At 34.8% G+C, this 22,206-nt stretch overlaps 2 protein-coding genes across 2 annotated transcripts in view; one reads left to right on the plus strand and one right to left on the minus strand.

Moving 5' to 3' along the window:
- The window catches only part of LOC120540515 (guanosine-3',5'-bis(diphosphate) 3'-pyrophosphohydrolase MESH1-like), a 73,479-nt gene that overhangs the window by 45,667 nt on the left and 5,606 nt on the right, over positions 1-22,206 (minus strand). Inside the window, exon 2 of the mRNA XM_039771357.1 lies at positions 14,862-14,941. Within this exon, the coding sequence (XP_039627291.1) occupies positions 14,862-14,941 (80 nt within the window). The remainder of the gene's footprint in view (positions 1-14,861; positions 14,942-22,206) is intronic.
- vps33b (VPS33B late endosome and lysosome associated) overlaps positions 15,596-22,206 on the plus strand; it is a 114,931-nt gene continuing 108,320 nt past the window's right edge. The window contains exon 1 of the mRNA XM_039773359.1: positions 15,596-15,619. The gene's annotated coding sequence lies outside the window, so the exon portion shown is untranslated. The remainder of the gene's footprint in view (positions 15,620-22,206) is intronic.

Genomic DNA, 22,206 nt, shown 5'->3' on the forward strand with positions numbered 1-22,206 from the left:
CTTCTTCTTTATCTGAGACCTGACACACTGCATGCGGGTTTTTACACTGTCTTCCTTTAGCGGGACATTGACTTTTCCACCGTGTGCTTTGTTTCCACAGTAGCTGCATTTATGAATATGCTTATCAGGCGCTTCATATTTTTGCTGCCTTTTCAATTGTGTAATTCGGTTTTGTTCAGCGCTCTTTGGAACTGTTGCTTTTTATCTGTGCACTCGTCAGTTCCGTGAGCCACTCGGTGTACATGCATCGAAGGTTCCCAGCTGTGCTGGTGCCATCTCGTGCTATGTCCATGGCTTTATTTAATGTTACCTTAGTCCTGGCACTTAAAACTTTCTCTGCAGTTTAAGCTGAGTTTGTGTCAAACACCACCCTGACCATCTCATCTTCCTCTCCATAAGCACAGTCCTTCACCCGTGAATATTTACCCGTGGCAGTTTGCTATTGGATTGCCGCTGACGGACGGCCTTATATGGGCAGGCACTAAATTACAAGCGCCAGCGTGGCCTGTCTATGAACTTAATTTAAAGTGTAGGTTTACATAGTGCTTTGTTTCGAGTAGCAGAACTCATGAATATGGTTGTATATGTCACTTTCTTCGCTTCTTATTGTTTAGCTGCCTTCTCAATTATATAATGCATGTTTTCTTCAAGCGCTTTTGAGGTCTTCCTGGTTTTCTATGTACTGCGTGATTACGTGGGAGGCGTGATGATGTCACATGAAACTCCCCCACGGCGTTGAAGCTCATCTCCATTACAGTAAATGGAAAAACTGCTTCCAGTTATGACCATTACGCGTAGAATTTCGATATAAAACCTGCCCAACTTTTGTAAGGAAGCTGTAAGGAATGAACCTGCCAAATTTCAGCCTTCCACCCACGGGAAGTTGGAGAATTAGTGATGAGTAGTGAGTGAGTGAGTGAGTGAGTGAGTGAGGGCTTTGCCTTTTATTAGTATAGATATATGTGTATATATATATATATATATACATATATATATATATATACACATATGTATACATATATATATACATACATATATATATATATACACACATATATATATACACACATATATATACATATATATATATATACACACATATATATATATACATATATATATACACACACACACATATATATATACATATATATATATATATACACACACACACATATATATATACATATATATATATATATATATATATATATATACATATATATATATACACACACATATATATACACACACATATATATATATATATACATACACATATATATATACTAGCAGAATACAAGCCAAGAGCTGAGAAGTAGTGTGTTAAAGAAGTTATGAAAAGAAAGCAAACATTTTAAAATAACGTAAGATGATTGTTAATGTAATTGTTTTGTCATTGATATGAGTGTTGTTGTCATATCTATCTATTTATATATATATATATATATATATATATATATATATATATATATAGCAAAATAGCTACGATTGGCAGTGGAGAAGTAAAAGAAAAGGAAACATTTTAATAATAACGTAACATGATTGACAATGTAATTGTTTTGTAATTGTCATGAGTGTTGCTGGCATATATATATATATATTGTCACAAAACGAGTCAAAGACAGAAGAAGGTTTGGGGCAGCCACCCATGTAATTTGGTATCCTGGCTGCAACTTCGTTTTCTTTCCAATACCAGCACTGAACTGCTTACAACAGAGTCCAAAACAAGACTGACACAGAAGGGAAAAGGGAAGGCTTTTAAAGGGGGAGACAGGAAGTGAGGTCATAAGGGTCGGGCACGGTTCATTGTTCATTGGTTTAGTCCCGGATGTGACATCAGGGGGCGGAGCTGGCAAGGTCTGTCTCCATTGGCTCGGGTCCCAGAAGTGACGCCCAGAGAGACAGGTGGAACCTCCCGGGTTAGGTCTACAGGGAAGTGAGAAAGAGAGTTAGCGCTTGCTCTGCCACATCCCGGCATGGCTCAGAACTGCCTTCACTTTCGGAGCCCTTTAGCTGCCTCCCATGCTGTGCGTGTGTGACAATATATATATATATATATATATATATACACATCTATACACATATATATATACAGTTATATATATATATACATATACACACATACATATATATACATATACATATATATACACATACTGTATATATATACACATACATATATACATACTGTATATACAACATATACATATCTACATATATACTGTATATACACATATATATACAAATCTACATATATATATCTACATATATATATATAGGGGTGGACTCGATTAAAAAATTAATCCAATTAATTAGAGGCTGTGTAAGAATTAATCTTGATTAATGTATGTAATCGCACGTAAATTTGCCCCAAATCGCAAATGTTTTTTTTTTTTTTAAATTTAAAAGGGTTTTAGTAGGCGACAGAATCAAATAATAGACATGGACATGAATATTGTAAACTGAAGCTGTTTTAATTTCTGAAAAAAAAGCTTTTAAACTGCATTTGAATTCAAAACAGAAACAAAAATATCATCCCTGGTTAAAATTGGGCAGACTTAAAAATAAAGTGGTAGTTTAAGTACTTTAAGTACATTTTCAGAATAGTATTGTCTTTAAATAATAATAACCAAAATTTCACCATAAAGTGCAGTTTTCTTCTTAAAAAATAAGTCAGAAACATAAAAGGTAATTTGACCAGCTTACTCTTTAAACTCTGAGTAACATTAGCCAAAATTATTTTGTACATTAGGCTAAAACAGTGTGATCATTGAACATTTTGTAATTAGATGTATTTAGAATTACTAACGGTCACGGAGTCCAATGATCCCCAGTAAGAGCCACAAAGTCCGCTTTCTGTAATGCATCTAATTTTGCTTGCTTTTCAGTGTGCACAAAACCATGCTTTTATCAAGGCTTACGCTCGGGTAGTCGAAATGATCAGTCGTAGGAGCGCGCTTTATTCCGACTCTAACATTTTTGTAGCTGTGATGTGTGCATCAGTGTAATGGATGTACCAGGAAATCATGCATTGACAAAAGTTCCCGTTTGCTTGGAATTGAAAGTGTGATTAAATCGTTATTTTTAGCGTTATAGAATACATGCATCGAAGCTTCTCAACTGTGCTTGTGCTAAGAAAGGGAAAATTTTAAAAATAGCGTAACATGATTCTGCGTTAACCTAATATTTTTCATACGTCCCAAACCAAGGAGATGGGAAGGTAAAATGAATCAGGTAGCGCGTACATAGTCAGTACATCCCTCTCGGGAATCGAACCTCAGATATGCGTTAGAGGCGAAGACTCTACAATTGCGCCACAGCTTGTCTATGCTAAAGTATGTATTGTAGATGGGCTATAGATATACATTTATATATATACCCGTGTATCGCAGTGGAGAGTAGAAGTTATGAAAAAGAAAAGGGAACATTTTAAAAATAGCGTAACATGATTGTCAATATACAGTAATTGTTTTGTGAGTGTTATTGAATGTTGCTGTCATCAAGGATTTGATTATCATTATTTCTTTCAATCAGGCTCGTATTTGTAGGATGTGTTCAAGTTACATTCCGTGTTTGTCAATCGTTGTAAAGATAAGAGGTTTCATTCATCGATTAGTTCCTTACTGCATCAATAAACAGCTCGTCTTCCTTTTTATCTGAGATGTGACAAACTGCATGCACGGGTTTTTTTACACTGTCTTCCTTTAGCGGGACATTGACTTTTCCACGTGTGCTTTGTTTCCACAGTAGCTGCATTTATGAATATGCTTATCAGGCGCTTCATATTTTTTGCTGCCTTTTCAATTGTGTAATTCGGTTTTGTTCAGCTCTTTGGAACTGTTGCTTTTATCTGTGCACTGCATCAGTTCACGTGAGCCACTCGGTGTACTTGCATCGAAGGTTCCCAGCTGTGCTGGTGCCATCTTGCTATGTCCATGGCTTTATTTAATGTTACCTTAGTCCTGGCACTTAAAACTTTCTCTGGCAGTTTAAGCTGAGTTTGTGTCAAACACCACCCTGACCATCTCATCTTCCTCTCCATAAGCACAGTCCTTCACCCGTGAATATTTACCCGTGGCAGTTTGCTATTGGATTGCCGCTGACGGACGGCCTTATATGGGCAGGCACTAAATTACAAACGCCAGCGCAGCCTGTCTATGAACTTAATTTAAAGTGTAGGTTTACATCGTGCTTTGTTTCGAGTAGCAGAACTCATGAATATGGTTGTATATATCACTCGCCGCTTCTTATTGTTTCGCTGCCTTCTAAATTATATAATGCATGTTTTCTTCAGCGCTTTTTGAGGTCTTCCTGGTTTTCTATGTACTGCGTGATTACGTGGGAGGCGTGATGATGTCCCGCGAAACTCCGCCCCGGCGTTGAAGCTCATCTCCATTACAGTAAATGGAGAAAACTGCTTCCAGTTATGACCATTACTGCGTAGAATTTCGATATAAAACCTGCCCAACTTTTGTAAGGAAGCTGTACGGAATGAACCTGCCAAATTTCAGCCTTCCACCCACACGGGAAGTTGGAGAATTAGTGATGAGTCAGTGAGTGATGTCAGTGAGGGCTTTGCCTTTTATTAGTATAGATATATATATATATATATATATATATATATATACACACACACACACACACACACACACACATATATACACACACATATATATATATATATATATACACATATATACACACATATATATATATATATATACACATATATATACACACACATATATATATATATATATACAGTGGTGTGAAAAACTATTTGCCCCCTTCCTGATTTCTTATTCTTTTGCATGTTTGTCACACAAAATGTTTCTGATCATCAAACACATTTAACCATTAGTCAAATATAACACAAGTAAACACAAAATGCAGTTTTAAATGATGGTTTTATTATTTAGGAGAAAAAATCCAAACCTACATGGCCCTGTGTGAAAAAGTAATTGCCCCTTGTTAAAAATAACCTAACTGTGGTGTATCACACCTGAGTTCAATTTCCTGATGATTACTGCCACACCTGTTTCAATCAAGAAATCACTTAAATAGGAGCTGCCTGACACAGAGAAGTAGACCAAAAGCACCTCAAAAGCTAGACATCATGCCAAGATCCAAAGAAATTCAGGAACAAATGAGAACAGAAGTAATTGAGATCTATCAGTCTGGTAAAGGTTATAAAGCCATTTCTAAAGCTTTGGGACTCCAGCGAACCACAGTGAGAGCCATTATCCACAAATGGCAAAAACATGGAACAGTGGTGAACCTTCCCAGGAGTGGCCGGCTGACCAAAATTACCCCAAGAGCAGAGGCGACTCATCCGAGAGGTCACAAAAGACCCCAGGACAACGTCTAAAGAACTGCAGGCCTCACTTGCCTCAATTAAGGTCAGTGTTCACGACTCCACCATAAGAAAGAGACTGGGCAAAAACGGCCTGCATGGCAGATTTCCAAGGCGCAAACCCTGTTAAGCAAAAGAACATTAGGGCTCGTCTCAATTTTGCTAAGAAACATCTCAATGATTGCCAAGACTTTTGGGAAAATACCTTGTGGACTGATGAGACAAAAGTTGAACTTTTGGAAGGCAAATGTCCCGTTACATCTGGCGTAAAAGGAACACAGCATTTCAGAAAAAGAACATCATACCAACAGTAAAATATGGTGGTGGTAGTGTGATGGTCTGGGGTTGTTTTGCTGCTTCAGGACCTGGAAGGCTTGCTGTGATAGATGGAACCATGAATTCTACTGTCTACCAAAAATCCTGAAGGAGAATGTCCGGCCATCTGTTCGTCAACTCAAGCTGAAGCGATCTTGGGTGCTGCAACAGGACAATGACCCAAAACACACCAGCAAATCCACCTCTGAATGGCTGAAGAAAAACAAAATGAAGACTTTGGAGTGGCCTAGTCAAAGTCCTGACCTGAATCCAATTGAGATGCTATGGCATGACCTTAAAAAGGCGGTTCATGCTAGAAAACCCTCAAATAAAGCTGAATTACAACAATTCTGCAAAGATGAGTGGGCCAAAATTCCTCCAGAGCTGTAAAAGACTCATTGCAAGTTATCATGCGCTTGATTGCAGTTATTGCTGCTAAGGGTGGCCCAACCAGTTATTAGGTTCAGGGGCAATTACTTTTTCACACAGGGCCATGTAGGTTTGGATTTTTCTCCCTAAATAATAAAACCATCATTTAAAAACTGCATTTTGTGTTTACTTGTGTTATATTTGACTAATGGTTAAATGTGTTTGATGATCAGAAACATTTTGTGTGACAAACATGCAAAAGAATAAGAAATCAGGAAGGGGGCAAATAGTTTTTCACACCACTGTACATATATATATATATACACATATATATATATATACATATACATATATATACACACATATATATATATACATATATATACACACACATATATATATATATATCTATATAATAAAAGGCAAAGCCCTCACTCACTGACTCATCACTAATTCTCCAACTTGCCGTAGGTAGAAGGATGAAATTTGGCAGGCTTATTCCTTACAGCATACTTACAAAAGTTGGGCAGGTTTCATTTCGAAATTCTATGCATAAGGGTCATAACTGGAAGCTATTTTTCCCATATAATGTAATGGAGTCTTGAGTTGGAGATGGCAGTGGAGTTTCGTGTGACATCATCACGCCTCCTACGTAAGTAAGTAGAGAACAAGGAAGAACTCCAAGCACAAAACGCCATTTCACAATTGAGAAGGCAGAAAAACATTATGAAGCAAATGATGCATACAAGCATATTCATAAGTACAGCTACTGCGGAAACAAAGCACGCGTGAACCGTAAGTTTATATTAAATTAAGTTCATAGACAGGCTGCCACTAGCGTTTGTAATTTAGTGCCTGCCCATATAAGGCCAGTCCATCAGCGGCAATCCAATACAAACACTGCCGGTAAATATTCACGGGTGAAGGACTGTGCTTATGCAGAGGAAGATGAGATGGTCAGGGTGGTGTTTGGCACAAACTCATTGAAACTGCGAGAGAAACTTTTAAGTGCGGGTCTTAGCTGACATTACACGAGATGGCACCAGTACAGCTGGGAACCTTCGATGCAAGAACACCAAGCGGCTCACGTGAACTGGCGCGAATGCACAGACAAAAGCAACAGTTCCAAAGAGTGCTGAACAAAACCGAATTACACAATTGAGAAGGCAGCAAAAAATATGAAGCGTCTTATACATAGAATCATATTCATAAGTGCAGCTACTGCGGAAACAAAGCACACGGTGGAAAAAGTGAATGTCCTGCTAAAGGACGACAGTGTACAAAAAACCCGTGCATGCAGTTTGTCACATCACAGATAAAAAGGAAGGCGAGCTGTTTATTGATGCAGTAAGGAACTAATCGATGAATGAAACCTCTTATCTTTACAGCGATTGACAAACACGGAATGTAACTTGAACACATCCTACAAATATGAGCCTGATTGAAAGAAATAATGATAATCAAATCCTTGATGACAGCAACATTCAATAACACTCACAAAACAATTACTGTATATTGACAATCATGTTCGTTATTTTTAAAATGTTCCCTTTTCTTTTCATAACTTCTACTTCTCACTGCGTACACGGGTATATATATATAAATGTATATATATACCCCGATCTACAATACATACTTTAGCATAGACAAACCACACGCTGTGGCTAATTGTAGAGTCTTAGCCTCTACTTGGCGACATTCGAGGTTCGATTCCGAGAGGGTGTACTGACTATGTCTGCAGCGCTACCGATTCATTTTACCTTAGCATCTCCTTGGTTTGGGGCGTATGAAAAAAATATTAGGTTAACAGCAGAATCATATTCGTTATTTTTAAAATTTTCCCTTTCTTAGCACAAGCACAGCTGAGAAGCTTCGATGCATGTACTCCATAACAGCGTTAAAAATAGCGCATTTAATCACACTTTCAATTCAAACAAGCGGGAACTTTTGTCAATGCATGATTTCCTGGTACATCCATTACACTGATGCACACATCACAGCTACAAAATGTTAGAGTCGGAATGCGCTGCCTTCCCTACTGATCATTTCGACTACCCGAGCGAAGCCTTGATAAAAGCATGGTTTTGTGCACACTGAAAAGCAAGCAAAATTAGATGCATTACAGAAAGCGGACTTTGTGGCTCTTACTGGGGATCATTGGACTTCCGTGACCGTTAGTAATTCTAAATACATCTAATTACAAAATGTTCAATGATCACACTGTTTTAGCCTAATGTACAAAATAATTTTGGCTAATGTTACTCAGAGTTTAAAGAGTAAGCTGGTCAAATTACCTTTTATGTTTCTGACTTATTTTTTAAGAAGAAAACTGCACTTTATGTTGAAATTTTGGTTATTATTATTTAAAGACAATACTATTCTGAAAATGTACTTAAAGTACTTAAACTACCACTTTATTTTTAAGTCTGCCCAATTTTAACCAGGGATGATATTTTTGTTTCTGTTTTGAATTCAAATGCAGTTTAAAAGCTTTTTTCAGAAATTAAAACAGCTTCAGTTTACAATATTCATGTCCATGTCTATTATTTGATTCTGTAAGCCCACTAAAACCGTTTTAAATTAAAAAAAAAAAACATTTGCGAAATGGGGCAAATTTACGCGATCACATTATCGATTAATCAAGATTAATTCTTACACAGCCTCTAATTAATTGGATTAATTTTTTAATCGAGTCCCACCCCTAATATATATATATATATAGATATGTATATGTAGATTTAATATATATATATTGTATATACAGTATATATGTAGATATGTATATACAGTATGTATATATGTGTGTGTGTATATATAAAGTATGTGTGTGTATATGTATATACATGTATGTGTGTATATGTATATATATATATATGTTTATATTGTATATATATATTTATATATATGTGTCTGTGTATATGTATGTGTATATATATATATATATATATATATATATATGCCAGCAACACTCATGACAATGACAAAACAATTATTAACAATCATCTTCGTTATTTTTAAAATGTTTGCTTTTCTTTTCATAACTTCTTTAACACACTACTTCTCCTCGAAGTCTTGGATATTCTGCTAGTGTAGATATATATGTAAAGTTTTATGTGTATTTTATGTAGTGTATATGTATGAATATGTATATATATATATGTTTGTGTGTGTGTGTGTGTGTGTGTTATATATAATATTTTTATATATATTATATATATATATATATATATATATATATATATAATATATAAAAATAAAAAAAACACAAAACACACACACAAACCACCAAAACAACACATATTTATATATTATAATTTTATTTATCACATAATATATATATTATATATATATATATATATATATATATATATATATATAAACACCCCCCCCCCAACACATATATATATATATATATATAAATTAAATTAGAACAATCTAGGCGAGAACAGGCCATTTCAGCCACAAAGCTTAGTCCTATCACTTCTTCCTCAAAGAAACATCAAATTGAGTTTTGAAATCCCAAATTATGTTACCACACTACTTGTAACTTATTCCAAGTTTATAGTTCTTTTAAAGAAAAACTTCCTAATGTTTTCGAAATTTACCTAAAAGTTTCCAACTTGTCCCGTGTTCTTGAAAATCATTTTAAGTCCTCACTGTCTATTTTTAATTTAACTTAATACTCACTCTAATCTTTTCTTCGCATGTGTTCGGCCTGAACTTCTATAATTCCAACTGGACCTGTTCTAGTGGCTCATTCCTTTTTAGTCCTGGACCAAACTCACACAGTACTCAAGATGGGAGCCTCACCGTTCATTAAAAAGGGGTTGAAAACCTCCTTGGACTTGTACTACACGATGTTGCATATACCTAACATTCTGTAGCCTTCTTAATGGCTTCTGACATTTTGGAAGTTGATAGCTTGGAGTCCACTATGGCTCCTAAATCACCTCCTTAATAGGTGTACTCTGATTTTTCACCGCCCATTTTTATTAACCAAAATTTTTACTTCCTATTGTAATCTTACATTTACTGACATTAAATTTCATCTACCACAAACCCTGCCAAAGCCTGTATGCTATCAAGTCCTTTGTATGATATACGGAATACCCAGACACACTTTTACTTTATATATATATATATATTTTAATATATTACCACACATATATACATTTATATTTTTCTAATAAAGGCCAAAGCCCTTACTCACTGACTCACTCACTCACTCACTGACTCATCACTAATTTTTCCAACTTCCGTTGGGTGGAAGCTACAGAAATTTGCAGGTTCATTCCTTACAGCTTCCTTACAAAGTTAGGCAGGCTTTACTACAAAAATTCTACGTAATGGTCAAAACTAAGCAGTTTTCTCCATTTGTTTAATGGAGATGAGCTTAAAGCCTGTAGTGGGGTTCGTGTGACATATCGCCTCCCAGAATCAGCAGCACATAGAAACCGGAAGACCTCAAAAAGCGCTCAAGAAAACATGCTTTTATATAATTGAAGGCAGGAAACAATAGAAGCGACGGTGACATATACAACCATATTCATGAGTTCTGCTACTTGGAACAAACCGCGATGTAAACCTACACTTTAAATTAAGTTCATTAGACAGGCGCGCTGGGCGTTTGTAATTTTAGTGCCTCCCCATATAAGGCCGTCCGTCAGCGGCAACCCAAAAACAAACTCCCCGCGGGTAAATATTCCGGGTGAAGGACTGTCTTATGGAAGATGGATGGTCAGGTGGTGTTTGACACAAACTCAAGGAAACTCAGAGAAAGTTTTAAATTTCAGGACTAAGGTAACATTAAATACAGCCATGGACATAGCAGGAGATGGCACCAGCACAGCTAGGAACCGATAAAGTACCCCGAGGGCTCCGTGAACTGGCCTGGTGTACAGATAAAACAACATTTCCCAAAAGCTGAACAAAATCGAATTACACAATTGAAAGGCAGCAAAATTAAGGCGTCATAAGCATATTCATAAATGCAGCTACTGTGAAACAAAGCACACTATGGAAAAAAGTCAATGTCCTAAAGGAAGACATGTAAAAAAACCCCGTGCATGCAGTGTGTCGGGTCTCAGATAAAAAGAAGGCGAGCTTTTATTGTGCGGAAAAGAAGCGAATCGATGAATGAAACCTGTCATCTTACGCGATTGAAAAACCCCGGGGAAATGTAACTTGAATACAACAAAATCCTACAAATACGAACCTATTGAAAGAAATAGTAATCAAATCCCCTTGGGACAGCAACACTCAGTAACACTCACAAACAAATACTGTATTTTGGGCAGTCATTTACGTTATTTTTAAAATTTTCCCCTTTTTTTTTTCTACCTTTTTTAACACACTACTTCTCATGCGATCTTTATATACATACATGACCCCAATGCTTTTGCAATTGGGGTTGCACACATACACTCACCCCAATATACACATTCATAAACAAAATTGTCTCAAAAGGGAAATTTTTTCTCAAACTTTTAGCTAATTTTATATTACAGTATGGAACAACTTGTGTTCTTTTAGTAGAACACATATTAAATTAACACCCTGGTATCCATTCTATTTTTCACAATTTGAAAAAATTCTACCATTTTACTCCACAGTCTCCATCTATTTAATCTTAAGCATTTCAACTCCTTCCATTTTTCCAATAGCTTACTCCTTGTAGCACTAGAATAAGTTTAGTAACTATTTGCAAAGATTTTTTTTTACTAGTTTTAAGCCTTTCTTCTAATGATATCAAACTACAAAAAATCCACTACTTAAGCTTACCCTGTTCAAGTTTTTTTTTCAGACAATCGCTTTTATTGCTTTGGTATACTATCTAGTAGTAAACAGAAAAGAACATATTGTAGTTCTAAACACCACAATGATTAATTTTATTAAAAAATCTAAATATTATATAGGAGAGTTTAAATTAATTAAATTAAATTTCATAAAGCACATTACATATACTTTTTTCTGACCTGTGTTTAGGGTTTCTAATCTCTTAATTGAGTTTTTTTTAAAATTAACTGATTTGGTATATCATACATTCTTTATCATTTTATATTAATCAAGCTAACAACTAAAAGCATCATCTCAGTATGAACTCAATGGGCCAATTATGTTTGTTAATTTGAATAAGTTTTCTAAAGAACTGTAACAAATTGATAAAGTCAGTTAAAAACTGTACGGATACCTGGTTTCTCGGTGTATAATTACTAATAGTAATTTCCGTGATTCACATGAAGTTACCTGGGCTATAGTTCATATAGCCCAACCCAATGACTGTCATTTGAACAATCAAGAAACTCAAACATTCCATTACATGTATTTATTTAAATATACTGTAGGTCAATTACTGTGAGGATATACACAACCAATCAAACATTATAGAACACCCCCAGTTTTCTTCAAATTTGATCAGCTGAAATGCAATGAATGACCTAAAATTGTGATAAAGTAAAGCAGTAAACTGCCAGAAACTAAACTCAAAAGTTCAGGTTAGAAAAAACCGAAAAAGGAAGTATCAGAATATATATATGGGCCTTCTTCAGGGAACAACTAATAGGTTACAACATATAGATGTTCAGGAGCATTTAAAGTAAATTAAACCTTGTAAGTTAAACAATTTGTACTGGTGTCCCAACTTCTGTTGATTACTTAGAAACCATATGTCTGTCTTAAAGCAGGCTGGAACAAAGTGCATTACTGCACCCTCCGGTACTACTTTGACAACATTCCAGTGATATTGGAGGCAGTGGCAATTCACAAATAAAAGGGAGACAGAGCATTATTACCCTGGGAAGTGTAGGCCTTACATTTAGATAAACTGAAAAAACTAATCAAAGTGTCACTGTGTACAGTTTCCTATAAAATCCACAGGCAATTGTAAATGGGAAGAAACTCTAACAGGAAGAAATCGGCAGACCCAAAGTTACAACCCAATCAGAGGCAAGTTTCTGAGGTCAGAAGCACATGATGGCCCCTAATGCTCTGGATCTCTTATTTGGGTTTTTCCAACACCCTAAAAATTTTTTTGATGAATCCGTAACAATGTCAACACATTCATTAAAATTACAATGATGAATTTCTAAATATATCTCCAGCACACAGTCAACAGTTCTGCAGCATTTACTGTAATTTTTTCCAACACTGTACCAGGTTTCTTGCTGGCTCCTTGCCCTCAGTTTGTAAGATGGCTGCGGGTATTGACAGGTAATCATGGGGAATAAGCACAAAGGGGTTTTCTGTCATATTTAATCATTATAAATGACTGCACAAACAACAAAAAGTACAAATTATTTGCAAAGACCACTCATATCTGAAAGGAGAAACACTAAGATGGCATAGTCTTTGTTGCCAGGAATGGTTTTTAATTATGATATAATAGAGTAATATATAGAAAATATTCACTGGGAAGCCATAATACATTTTTTCATAACAGGAGGCAGTTAAGGCTGTTTTGCAGGGTGACAGGAGAGCACCTCACATCATACCTTCTCACCATCAAGCATGCATATACTTTCAAAATTTTCACAAATTAACAAGATGCTACTTTAAACCAATACCTTATTCCCCTTTTTTGCAGTGAACAAAACCCCAAAAATCTGCTTTTATTGTCACACTATTTCTTCATTTGCAAAGGCAACAAATTAAGTTTGGTAAGCATCTTGTAACCATACAAATGAAATGATAAAACACCAGATTATATGTGGTGTATAAACTTATTAAATAATTCTAGACATAACTTAAAGACCATTTTGTGACAATGTATTTTGTCTGGAATATTTTAAGAACATCATACTAAATATTTTAATATGAAAGGAAAAAAACAATGAAGAATATGTCCCACTCTAAAATGTACTTTTTTCAACATAAAAAAAAATTGGGAGTCTTCTATTCAGATGAGGCTTGGGCTTTTTTCTTTCAAGGTACCATAAGGAGACAATGCTCAAAATACTGTGAGAAAACAATAAGCACTACCATTACACTGGTAAATGATTGTAAAATTATCAGTATAATTATTCAAAGGAGACAGTACCTGTAATATAGCAATGTCCGTGTTTCCCACCTTCATAAGCTAAAATTCTTGCAACACCTTAAAAAACATGTTTAATTCAATTTACTCCAGGCTATCTTGGTGACCAATACCATTTGGTATTTTTTAAAATTTTAAAGTAATTGTTTTCATCTAAAAATACCATTACGTTTTATTTTTCATTAGCTGAAGACATGGCAAAACAACATTTGATTACATTACTAACAGCAACTACTGGCATTTACAGATGAATATTGATAATATTTTGAGAATGTTACTGGTATTTTTTTTAAATATATATAAAAAGTTCAAGCAGGTTAATTAATTATTTTGGGTTGGTAACAGTCGTCAATGGAGCCGGACTTGGTGGACTACTAAGTCAATTATTAACCATCCCTTTCAATCTTTAATTTAAACCCTTAAGAACGACACATTTTCTACAATTTATTCGGTTTAATCGCATGCATATGTAATTTTCTCTCCTTTAAGTATAAATTAGGTTTCATCTTTATTAAAGTCGAAAAACAGCTCTTCTACTAAATACAAAGTGTTATTTACAGGTGTTAAACAAATAGTTGTCAAGTGCACAAGGCATATTTTACATAGTTATATACTAATCATAAAGTGATCATTGACTTTCATACACAACATTTTTAAAAAAAACAAAATTTTTTATCTCGTGCGAGATTCCTAAGTTCTCAAAATTAAAAAATTGTTCAAAATAGTTTAACAGTAAGGTCCTTGTGTTTAGCGATAAATATGCTAGGCTCTTCTCCCATAAGGTCTTACCGATGGGGTGGTTGATGTACGGGTGGCTTCAGTGTCTTTACGCCCTTTTGGGATTTTGTTTTTTCTCAGCGGCGATAAAACTACCTCAAGTAGGAGAACCAATCAAGTTCATTTCTGAAAATGCACACCGGTGAAAGTAAAATTCTCTATAAATTACTCGTATGGGGTTCTAACTCCCTTCTACGCTAAATCTGTCATGAATGCAACTTGGGTAATAAAATATTAAGTAAATGCTCATTAATGTGACATATTTCTCATATTTATCAACAAACGTACCTAATTTTTGGCATATTTACTTCGGTAATGGCGGACAAACATAATTGGAGGGCATCATTGCCATCTATCAGTTGTTTTGACAATTCCATTCATTTTCTAAACTAGTTTTCAACACAATTGGGAGAACGCTGACCTATCAATAATCCTTAAAATACCGCGGACTTTTTACTTTTAAAAACGATTAAAATCACATTTAAGAACCTTCTGCTCGATCAAATGACCAAAGACAGCTCCTGTAGAAAGGGCTACTTGTAACAAAGCGACAACCCTTCACGAAAGGGCTTCCTGTATATCGGTGACGTATTGGAATAACTTACTTTGAGAACCAGGCGCTTCTCAATCTCCTTCTGTTACCAGGTAATACTGGTTCCTTCTGCAAGTACGGAAAGGTTCACTCTAGATGTCACATGTTTTTTATTAAGTTTGTATTTTTGTAGAATGTCTTACCTTAAGTTTTAAAAAGGCGTCATCTGTGCTTATAGGTAAAATGTAAGGAACAATCTAATAATTGATAGTAAACTTTTCGAGGAAAAGTATTTTATAGTGCTGCAAATTAATCCTGCAATTACTTTTTGCTCAACGTAAAATTTCTATTACACTAAACAAAATAAATTGGAAGAATTAAACCGATGCTGGAAAAGCCAATCTTATCATCACAACTTGTGAAATGATTTCTTTGCTTACTCTATAATTTGTTTACATATTTCATTAAATGTGTAATTTGACGTGATTCCAATCGGTTTCAAATGTAGTCCCAAAGCAAGCGAGATATGTGTATGTTCTTTTCCTAGTAACCTGTTACAGTTAACTTCTGGTTAAAGGAAAATGTACTCTCCACACTTATTTTACATCCAATATCAATTATTGTAAAACAGAAGGAATTTTGGGTTCCTACGTTGAATATAATGTTGTTCTCAAATTATTTTTCACCTTTCTTGAATTGTGATAGGTACATAATATGCTATTTTTAAACTGATAATGGACGTTTTTTTATGATTAGTTGTTCTATTTTACTTTTAAAACATACAGTTTATTAATTTTCATCTTGGACATACTGCCCAGTATTCTTGATCACACTTTATTTTTAAAGCTATGTATATATGCCTCATAGCTCTTTTGTAAAATATCTGCATGCAGAATTCCATAAAGGGGTAGTACAAATGAGCAAATCAAATTTGGGAAAAAACAGAGATCTACATGTTATTTTAGATGATGCATGTATATTGTAATGGATAAAAACAAATACCAACCAATCAATAGATTCCTGAAATAATAAATAAAAATATTCTATAAATAAACAAGCATCTTAGGATTCTCTAGCTATATGCTTAGTTACCTGTTGAGCCCGGGGCTCAACATTTTGTTTAAATACACAAACAGTCACAGAGGAGAATCGGTGAACATCCTGCAGCTTCTAGTTATGTGAACTCGATTTATAATGCTTTTTCCCGTTGTGCTGTTGATATCTCTGCAGCTTTCTAGTTATGTGAACTGTATTTATGATACTATCTCAGATTGTGCTGTAACCTGTTGTCACAGGTATATTTGCCTAATTCTGTGGGGGAAGATTCATTGCAGTTTCTAGATTCAATAATTTCCCTATGTTTCTGTATGCTGAAGTAATGGTAAATTAAAGTTTTATAAAGAAAAAAAAAACATTTTAATAAAAATGTGACGAAAACAAACAGTAATAGCTTTATTTTCTTTACTTATGTTTTTTTCCCTAGAAAAAAAATATCTTTTGTGCTTCCTGGTTTACTTGCTCTTTACCTAAAGTTTTTGTATTGTACTAAACTACATCTGCAGTATATCTTATATATGTTTAAGCTAAAAGAATTCTGTAAAAATTTAAAGAAGATTGTTCTTTTTCCCGTTTACTGTATGCATGAATGGGGTACATTCTAAAGATTTTCACAAAATCATCTTCTTCCCTTCAGAATAAAATACTTTCTGTGGGACCCTTATGATAAAACAGCCCAAGCCCAAAGCAAGTCTGATTTATTAATTGCAAATCAAATTTCATTACAAAAAAAAAATTGGATGTTTTTAACAAAATTATCTAAGACCATTTGCAAACATGTAAACCCCAATGAAGGTCTTAGGAATAACATTGATAAAATGCTAATTAAAGGAATTCAACAACAGATGAGTCTAATCAATCATTACATGGGTGACAACCACATAACTGGCGTATTTGGGTGGTTTTTAAACTAATAGAATCCCCCATTCAATCGACAATAATGGAACCACATGGAAGAGAAATGTCACAAGACAAAAAAACAAATCTGTTTCTTTACACAAAGATCAGTCTAAAAAGAAAATTAGTGAAAGCATTGCTAAATAGGTCTGGCAAGGTAGCAAAAGTGTATCCAAATTCAGAAGGATGGATTTCCCGGCAATTGAGGAAGATCTCCTTCTAAAGTACATTATGGTTACTAAACAATAGAAAACCAAATGGGTTTTGACTGTTTTCCTGACACATAACAATGTCGATGCCAGACACTCCGTGAAAAAGTGTTTTCATGATGGAAGCTTCTTTTAAAGCCCATGCACAAAAAACCATTTAGCTTTGGCAGGCCCATGTTTGACAAATGTAATGACTATTATGCCTCTATACTTTGGGTGATGAGACAAAGGTTCTGATGGCATTCACACTGTATAGCATAGGAAGGGTGAGAATCAATAAAAATGCATGTACCCACAGAAAAGTATGGTGGTGGCAGTGTTCTTCTGGGGGTTATATGGTACTGCAGGTGTCAGGTAATTCCACTTAATTTTGATGAAATCATGAATTCAATGTACTCAAAATACTGGAAGAAGATCTCCATCTCCAGTGCCTTCGTCATGGCACTCTTTCAACATGATAATGACCTTTTACATTTGCACCACTGCTGCATTTCTGAACAGGATGAAAGTGATTCAGTGGCCAAGCATGTCACTAGCCTCGGCCCAATAGAACACTTGTGGGGACTTCGGGAAATGACAGGTTGGAGCCTCATTCTCCATCCAGCATCCAGGCTTGAAAGGCTAATTCTTCAAGATTGGCAAAAGATGACATGGCAGTGTGTTGCCAACTTGTTCATTCTATATCTAGACGAGTTGGTGCTGTTCTTAATAATCATGTTAGGATATCAAAATTTAGATTTTGGTGGAATTTTTTAAAGGTTTACTAATTTTGCAACACCTTATTTGAGTAAAATATATTATTTTCTTATCCTAATAGTGTTGATGACAAGCTTTTATTTTGTTAACAAAATAAATGTTTAATAAAACTAATTTTTTCAAAATTAGGCTAATTGATTCAGGAGTTCAATGAGGAACTGAATTAAAATCTTAATTTTCAAGGTAATTGTGCTTTATACTGAAATAGTGTATAACTGCTCAGATGTAAGTTAACATAACAGCTAGATTACAAAGTTCAATTTGGCACTGCATAAATAAAATATTTATGATAATTAAAATGTAATATTATTACATATTCTGATTTTTCAAAATAATTTAAATTTGCAAAATACTGATTTTTTAAATATCAGTTTAATATTTATTTATGTCTTATCAGTTATTCTGTTTGTGTTCCAACTCACCTTCCTTTGATATATACTTAATTTGCTGACCTCTTGTCTCATGTCTCTTCCATGCCCACAAAATATTTTTATACTGTACTCATAAGATGGAGGTTTTTTTTTGGGTGCATAAGTGGGTTTGTTAAACCAATGATGCAACCCCATTTTGATTAGAAATATGACTGTAGCATTTATACAAAAGTGAACCACTGATCATCCAAAAAAATTCAGTTTCATACTCAAATTTCCAAGGCCATTGTTTTTTTTTTTTTAATTTTTTTTCAATCCATACAAAGCAATCAAATTTATACAAAAAAAAATTGGAGTTAAAAACAGTTGATCCCCCCCTCAGAGAGAGCAAGCCAAGGCTTGTAAACATACCTAAATTAATAAACTCTCTAAGCTCATGAAATTATTTTAAATATTACTGATTAGATCCTGCCATGTTTTGAAAAGTCATGCGGATCCTCTAACTGATTTTGATTTTTCCAATTTCAAATAATATAACACATGGTTTCCCACTGAATTAAAAGAGGAGAGTTTAGGTTCTTTCAGTTTATTGGAATAAGTCTGTGTGCCAAAGTGTAGTGAAAACAATCATGATTTGTTTGTCTTTCTCCCTTTAAAACCCCTCTGGAAGAACTCCCAAAAACAGCCCTTAATGGGTTAGGAGGGATTGGAGGTCAAAAAGGGTGTCTGGAGGTAATTAAAAATTTTGTCCAGAATGATGTTAATTTGGTGCAGGCCAGAACATGCTGACCCAGTGGGGCTGGGACTTGGTTTGCAAATTCATAGGTTGGATCATCCCTGGAAACATTTTGGAAGTTTTAGTGAGACAGGGTGTGCTTCGATATATAATTTTTAAATTGTATAATTGTATGCTTTCATATGGGCTCAGTGAATTCTCTGCATTGCTACTTTCCACTCCTTTTCTGATATATTAATTGGGGATCTTTTTTCCCCGTGTCCTCTGGATCTTTGAAGGGGGGATTGTAAAATGATTTTATATATTGTGAGATGGAGTCTAAGTCCTTGAGGATTGAGCAATAATTTTTTCCAGCATGGATGAGGGTGCAAATGAGGGGGAAAAACTGGAAGGTTCTGTTTGCAAAATTCCTGATTTGAAGATAGTGAAAGAAATGTGTGGGTGGATATTAAATTTGGAAGTAATTGTTCATAGGATCAGGGGTTGTCTATATAAAGAACCTCTGAGCAAGTTAATTCAATTTTTTAGATATTAAATGCATATATTTGGAAAGGGTTTAAAGGTGGTTCTCTTGCAGAGGTGCCAAGATAGTTCTCCGTCTTAAATCTTTCTATGGTTCCGATTCGTGAGTGGAGGTTGGGTTATTTGTATATTCTTTTATAGCGTGTTTTATTGGAGCCCCAGAGCAAGGGATAAAGAAGTACTGCAGGATTTTACTTCTGTTGTGGTCCAAACCTTGTATTTCTTCTTTGTGTCCCGGTTCTTATCACCTGTATATTTGCTGCCATAATAAAACCCGGAAGTTAAGTGAAACATCGCTTTTTTTCTTTGTAGGGTCACTCTTTGATCGTGGATGTTTTGAATTCAAATAAATGAGGTTATTGTTGAGATCTAATTGCCTAAGAATTTATTTATGAATGTATATTGGAATGTTTTTAAATAAAAAAGAAGCTTGGGAAGAATATTAAATGTCAACGTTAATTCTTCAGCTAGTGTGAGGGTGAAGGGTTGACCATCTATCAAGTCTTGTTTAATTTTTTCCCTCACGGTGAAATTTTGTTGAATATAAGAGCTTTATTTTACTTGTGATGTTTACCTAGGTATTTAAACTGTTTTGCAATTTATAAAAGGTAGAATTATCTAATCTAATATTATATGCGAGAATTCACTGGAAAGAGTACACTTTTATTCAGATTAATTCTGGGGACCAGAGATCTTTGAAATTTTGTGGTGCTGTTGCTGCAGGCACAGAATTTTCTGGGTCGATATATACAATACCATACCATCTGCATATGGGGAGATTTTCTGTTCCCGTCCTTCTCAGCTAATCCCTTTATCTGATCAGTATTAGACAATGTATTGCCAGGGGGTTCATGGCATTTAGAACAAAGGGGGACAAAGGCATCCTTGTCCTAGTGCACATTCTAGTTTAAAAGTAGTCTGAACAAATGTTGTTGATGCAAACTGACTTCTGGGTTTAGTATACAGTAATTTAATCCATGCACAAATGTTAGACCAAACCAACCTTCTCAATATAGTAAAAGGTATTTCCATTCAATCATGTCGAATCTTTTCTGCATCCCAAAATTTAAAAATATTTCTGGGGGGTTTGATTTAGTTAGTGGTATATTACAATTAAACGAAGTGAAGATTTGAAGATAAATTAGTGGCCCTAATAAATCCAGTTTGGTCTTGTGATATTACCGGGGAGCACTTTCTCCATCCTTCTAGCTATGATTTTAGAGAGTATTTTAACGTTATTCAAATTAAATTGTTGATGATGCACATTGCTAATAAGTGCTTATTTTGTTTTGGAAAAACAGTGATTAGTGCTTTGAAGGTTTGAGGAAAAGATTGGTTATCTCTGGCTTCTGTAAAAAGTTTTCTAATAGGAGGGTAGCTGAGAGGAGAATTTCTTTAAAACTCTGCAGGGGGAGCCGTCAGGGCCTGCTGCTTTCCACCTTAGGTGAGTTTATAGCATCATAATTCATACTTTAGAGGTTTATCAAGTTCCTCCACACTAGAAAACGTCTATTTGTGGTATCTGTAATATATCCAGAAATGCATTAGATTTTGTATTGTCTTCTTTAAACTCAGTGTATATAGGGATTCATAGTAGCTCTGAAATTATGCATTATATTTTTTGTGTTAAAAGATTTTATCTCCGTTAAGTTTTGGTGATTACGAGGATTCGTTGACTTCTTGCTTGTGAATTTGTTGGCTAAAAGCTTGGTAAGCTTTCCTCCCTTGTAATAATAATGATGTCTGGATTTGTAGATTGTTGTTCTAGTTGTCAAAAGGTTTTTAAATTTGAGATGTAAAAGCAAGGGGCCATTGTTGACCCCCCTCTATAATTAAAACATATGTGTGATCAGATAAGCATCAGAACTGTATATCATGTATATGGCCTTAAATTGGTGCACCTTCATTGTATCACTCCCTATAAACTGTAATTGTTCAGCAGATGTAATCAACAATTGTATCATTATGCTTTATGTGCATATTTTACATACTGCAGGTTTTATTCAAGTTTACACACATGTAGAACTAAAGTTGGCTTTGAGTATGGGACATAGAATGAACTACAGAGTAAAGCCCTTTTTCAGATGTAAGCCATACATGGAAAAAATAGAAAACAAAACAGAGCTGCGGCATGGAAGTGATTGGATTTCACAGTGCAAAGGGAGAAGGGAACATACCTGGAATTATATCATTAATTGGGTTAATGTTGTAAGTTATATTTGAATAAGATGATTTAAATGGGCAGACAGAACATCTGAACCAAGCCTCCTGAGCAGAG

This window comes from Polypterus senegalus, chromosome 12 (assembly GCF_016835505.1).
Source record: "Polypterus senegalus isolate Bchr_013 chromosome 12, ASM1683550v1, whole genome shotgun sequence".
In the NCBI taxonomy this organism is placed as follows: Eukaryota; Metazoa; Chordata; class Cladistia; order Polypteriformes; family Polypteridae; genus Polypterus; species Polypterus senegalus.